At 38.1% G+C, this 5,621-nt stretch overlaps 1 protein-coding gene across 1 annotated transcript; it reads left to right on the top strand.

Annotated features, from left to right (window-relative positions):
* The first annotated feature begins 1,664 nt into the window (after positions 1 to 1,664).
* Positions 1,665 to 5,108, top strand: LOC108807544 (uncharacterized). The gene is made up of 7 exons (XM_056989336.1): positions 1,665 to 1,729; positions 1,821 to 3,477; positions 3,559 to 4,184; positions 4,262 to 4,546; positions 4,631 to 4,736; positions 4,819 to 5,019; positions 5,103 to 5,108. The coding sequence occupies exons 1-7, from the start codon at positions 1,665 to 1,667 to the stop codon at positions 5,106 to 5,108; spliced, it is 2,946 nt and encodes a 981-aa protein (XP_056845316.1).
* Positions 5,109 to 5,621: the final 513 nt, after the last annotated feature.

Genomic DNA, 5,621 nt, shown 5'->3' with positions numbered 1-5,621 from the left:
AAAAAATAGTTGAAATTAAATAAAATATATAAATATACAAAAAATCAAAATTTTAATTATAAATTATATGGAGGGACATGGGATTGGGTCGGGGGCGATCACACCCATTGTCCTCCTCCTAAGCCAGCCCTGTTTATTGATTTTTTTTATAACATGAGCTATCCGGCGGGTATTACATACTCAACCAACTAATCTTCCTAAAGTTTGATGGCGCTAACCAAATTAGGTTGTTTGTAAATAGAATACTGTTGTTGTCTGATCACATAAATAGAGAAACCTCAATTTGTGTGGATCCGAACCAAGATTATTTAAAAACACTAAGAGCAACCTGAGTTTATGGTTAAAGAAATATTGAAATTTTCTCATAATCTTTTGTCATCATTAGTCTACTATTTTTTTTGTACATACCGACAGATAACTCAATTTTTATCCACGAGGAAATACATGAGTAGACAAAGTATAGAATACAAAAATAGTTAACAAAAAGAGATATACATCATGCATGTCATTCACCAAACATCTACCTGTCGAATGCTGATTCTAAAATGAGAGATGCGTAATATTTATTAGTTTGAAAAAGAAATAAGGGTTTATAAAGTTGGAAAAGTTATACTTAACCGTTGGAGTTTCGGCCAAAAATTCCACCTTAAAGACTATTTTTCTTAGTTTAAAAAAAAGTATTTTTTCTTGTTGATATAATAAATCTATGATGCATCTCATGCATTAACAAAAACTAAACTATCATATACTTTGGAGCTGATATTAATCCCACTACAACAAATATAGGTATTAATAGCAGATTATAATAGCACAATTTTCGTAACTGCTATGGAAAGGTAATTGGAAGCCTGAATAACAAATACATAGCATTTTACTTATGCTATGCCGAAAAAAAAGTTAAGCGGGATTAAAACCTCACTAATCATCCGAATTTTTACACTAAGCGCCAACACTTAAGAAAAAAAGTGGTTTTCGCGGCCAAACCATTACTTTTCATAGCATTAGAAAAAAAAAAGGGGATTTCGTTCTTCTCCTTCTTCTCTTCTTCTCTACATCGAGCTCAACGCTCTCTCCACCATCTCAGACTCGATTCCTCGTCGCTCACCAACATTAATCTCGTCGCTCATCCTAACCTAGTTTCCAATTCGATTCAGCCTTCATCATCTCCGATTTCAAATCCGAGATTCTAATTCAAAGTGAATCCTAAATGCTGTGATTAGTTAGGTTTTTATTTTCTCGATTGATTCAAGTTGTGAAAGTAGATAGGTTTTGTATCCTCAATGCTCTGATTAGTTATGGTTTGATTTTGTCGATTGATTCAAGTTCTGAAACTAGATAGGTTTTAGCTCCTCAATGCTGTGATTAGTTAGGGTTTGATCTTGTCGATTGATTCTAGTTCTGCAAGTAGATAGTTTTGGGTCGTCATTGCTGTGATTACTTATGTTTTCGGTTCATATTTGTTTCCATTAATCACAGAATTTTTTTTTTCGCAGGTCTGGGTTCGTATCTTCACAGTCTTGCGTCTTGTATATCTGTGGAGGTTAGACACATCTATTTCTTCTAATTTTGTAATCATTTGTAGACTTTAATTTGTAGACATTGCATTTGTTGTTTGCGGTTAACACTTAGAATTGTAATTTATATTGTCAATTGTTGCTTGAACCATGTACGCTTGTTTGAACTGTGGCAAGGGTCTTAACAATGTTGGACAAGTCATGGGTCCATTTATGTAGGTATGTAAATTTGTTTAAGTGTTCAGTTTATGCATTTCGACACTTCTTGTCATAACTATTTTTTGTTTTGTTTGACATGAACTTAAGAGTTGATTCTGCATATGAGAGAGGTGCGAGGAGTTTTGTCAATGATGTTACTGCTAAGTTAGGAGTTAATGGGAAGATTGTATGTCCATGCGCCCGATGCCGTAATCTAAATCGCCATACAAGTGAGGAGGTTGTCTCTCATTTGGTTATAAATGGAATGGATGATGCTTACAAGGTACGTTCGGATTGGTTTCACCATGGAGATGGTAACTCAGTTGATGTGGTGGGAGTTAAAGATAGATGCTGGAATGCTGAGATCCTTAGTTTATATGAAGCCGCAAACTGCTTAGATGACGATTTAGCCATTAGGGGGTCAGAGTTACGTGAGTCAGTTGAGGGTGAGGATAGGAAAGAAGATGAGTTTTTAGCAAAACTTGCAGAGGCTGAAACCCCCTTGTATCCGACGTGTTCGAGTCATAGCAAGCTATCAGCTGTAGTTTCATTGTTCAGGATTAAGTCTCAGAATGGGTGGTCAGACAAGAGTTTTGATGACTTACTGCAAACATTGCCGAACATGTTACCGGAAAACAATGTCCTGCACACATCAACTTATGATGTCAAGAAGTTTTTGAAATCTTTTGATATGGGATATCAAAAGATTCATGCTTGTGTGAACGACTGCTGCTTATTTAGAAAGAAGCTCACGACGGCTGAGAGTTGCCCAAAATGCAAGGCGTCTAGATGGAAGACCAACATGCATACTGGTGAAATCAAGAAAGGTGTTCCACAGAAGGTTTTGAGATACTTTCCAGTAATACCTCGCCTGAAAAGGATGTTCAGATCGGAGAAACTTGCAATGGATTTACGATGGCATTTCAATAACAAGAGCACAGATGGGAAACTACGCCATCCAGTAGATTCAGTTACTTGGCAGTCAATGAATGACAAGTATCCGGCGTTCGCAGCGGAGGAGAGGAACTTGCGACTTGGGCTTTCAACAGATGGGTTTAATCCCTTCAGTATGAAGAACAGCCGATACAGTTGTTGGCCTGTGTTACTGGTGAATTACAACATGGCTCCTCACCTATGTATGAAGGAGGAGAACATAATGCTCACTCTGCTGATTCCAGGACCCCATCAACCGGGTAATAGTATAGATGTTTACTTAGAACCTCTGATAGAAGATTTAAAACATCTGTGGTGCATAGGCGAGTTAACATACGATGCAGTTAGTAAGACAACCTTTAATCTTAAGGCAATGCTTCTTTGGACTATTAGTGATTTCCCGGCATACGGGAATCTTGCTGGTTGTAAAGTGAAGGGTAAAATGGGTTGTCCTATATGCGGGAAGCACACAGATAGTTTGTGGCTGAGTAATAGTAGGAAATTCGTATTTATGGGCCACCGGAAAAGTTTTCCTCCCTTACATAGTTTCAGAGGAAAGAAGACTTGGTTTGATGGGAAAACTGAACATGGGACAAAGGGAAGGATACTGACGGGTAGGAATGTCTCATTTGTGCTGAGAAATTACAAGAATGTGTTTGGTAATATAAAACAGTCTGCCAGAAAGAGAGCTGCTCGAGTTGATGACATAGCATCTGATAACGAGGAGGAACTAAGTGAAACTGATGAAGAAGAAGATATAGGAGAGAAAGACGAAGAGGAATTGTCTAGATGGAAGAAACGTTCTGTTTTTTTCTCATTGCCTTATTGGGAGGTATGTATAAAATTTCGATTTACAACTTGTTTAAATAACACTTGTTCTGATTGATTTCTTTATTTGCTTTCACATGAGCAGGAGCTCCCTGTTCGACATAATGTAGACGTTATGCATGTGGAGAGGAATGTGGCTGCAAGCTTGATTGCCACATTGTTACATTGTGGCAATTCAAAGGATGGTCTAAAGGCTAGAAAGGATCTTGAAAGTCTTGGTATCAGGAAGGATTTGCATCCAAAAGCTCAGGGTAAAAGGACATTACTCCCAGCAGCTCCATGGTCTTTGTCAAAGTCAGAGAAACACACATTCTGTAAGCGTCTGTTTGATTTTAAAGGACCTGATGGCTATTGTGCTAATATATCTAGTTGTATATCATTAGAGGAGTGTAAGGTGATGGGACTCAAATCTCATGATTACCACGTCCTAATGCAACAACTGCTGCCAGTAGCAATTAGGGGCTTACTACGGAAGGGTCCTAGGGTAGCCATTTTCCGCTTATGCGCTTTCTTCAACCTTCTATGCCAACGAGAACTTGATGTGGAACAACTCCAGCGAATGGAAACTGAAATTGTGGAGACTCTTTGCATTTTTGAAAGATTTTGGCCACCTAGTTTCTTCGACATCATGGTTCACTTGTGTGTGCATCTAGGCAGAGAAGCACGAGTTGGTGGTCCTGTCCATTTCCGATGGATGTATCCTTTTGAAAGGTATGTTTTCTTGTGAATTTTTTTTATTTATCTTCCTAATGGACTTACTATTAAAATTTTATGTTCACTTAAAACAGGTACATGAAAGTATTGAAAGACTATGTAAGAAACACAGCAAGACCAGAGGGGTGTATAGCTGAGTCTTATCTTGCAGACGAGTGCATGAAGTTCTGCTCGGCTTTCTTGAAGACTACAACTAATGTAGAAGAAAAAGAGGATAGAAACACTGAGTACGAGAGCCATTTCATCCTTGAAGGTCGTCCTATATCAGCTGCCCGCTCATTCCAATTTTCAGATACAGAGTTGAAAATAGCTCATCTTGCTGTAATACAAAACACGGCTGTGGTGGATCCATATGTTGAGTAAGTTTCTCTTCCTAATTAGAATAGTATTCATTGAAAGTTATATTAGATTCCAGTTTTGAGTTTTTTTTTTTCATATGCAAGTGCTCATTTGCAACATCTACAAGACTCAAATATTAGATGTCAACGGGATGCAACTTATTTATGGCGTATGCATACTGAAAAATTCGCGGCGTGGCTAAAGCAACAGGTCTCTTAGTACTGTAAAATTTTTAATTGGATTTTATACCCATGTAGTTTCGCTGACAGTTTTTTATTTTTATAATTTTTAGAAACCTATTGATTCAGCTGATGAGGAAGAGACACTGAAGTGGCTGGCTTATGGTCCTCGTAGTATAGCCAGATCTTACACAGGCTACATTGTGAATGGGCTACGGTTTCATACGAAGGCAGTGCATAGGCTAAGTCAGAATAGTGGGGTTTACTATGAGGCAACAGCAATGTGTAGATCAAGTGCAAGGGACACAGCGCAGGTGGTAGACATTGTATCCTACTATGGGAGAGTAGTTGATATTATACTACTGGATTACAATGCCTTCTATGTGCCAATATTCAGGTGTGAGTGGGCAGTTAAAGGTAACGGTATGAAGGTAGAGGATGGCTTTACACTGGTTAATTTTAATCACAGCCACATATCCTTTGCAAAGGATCCATTCATTTTAGCATCTCAGGCGAGACAGATATTTTACTCAAGGGAAAATGATGAATCGAGTTGGTATGTAGTAATGAAAGGTCCAAGTAGAAGATACAGTGATGAGAAAGTGGATGACCTACAAGGAGAAGTAGGTCCATTGCCTTCGGATATGGATATGAGTATAGAAGACATATCAGATGAAGCTGATGATGTCAGAGATGATAGTGAAGGAATATATGTATACTATTGGTCATGCTGTAGGAGAAACAGTAGCGTGGCCTCAGGATGCGGTTCTAGTTCTTGACGAGGAGTTCTCTCCAAATGACAATCCAAGTAATGTAAGGTTTTCAATACTCATCTCATTTTGATCTTAAGTTTCTGTCTCTAATATCTGTTAATGTGTTTCCTATGATGGATTTATTTGTTTATCAGAGCCCAGGG

Source organism: Raphanus sativus, chromosome 6, assembly GCF_000801105.2.
Source record: "Raphanus sativus cultivar WK10039 chromosome 6, ASM80110v3, whole genome shotgun sequence".
Lineage (NCBI taxonomy): Eukaryota > Viridiplantae > Streptophyta > Magnoliopsida > Brassicales > Brassicaceae > Raphanus > Raphanus sativus.
This window is presented reverse-complemented; position numbering and strand designations above follow the sequence as displayed.

What these genes read in the sequence shown, in the direction of transcription:
- LOC108807544 (XM_056989336.1), top strand. Translation starts at nt 1,665, where the DNA reads ATGTACGCTTGTTTGAACTGTGGCAAGGGTCTTAACAATGTTGGACAA. An exon ending in TCTCATTGCCTTATTGGGAG is followed by an intron (nt 3,478 to 3,558) that starts GTATGTATAAAA and finishes TCACATGAGCAG; the next exon opens with GAGCTCCCTGTTCGACATAA. An exon ending in CGGCGTGGCTAAAGCAACAG is followed by an intron (nt 4,737 to 4,818) that starts GTCTCTTAGTAC and finishes TATAATTTTTAG; the next exon opens with AAACCTATTGATTCAGCTGA.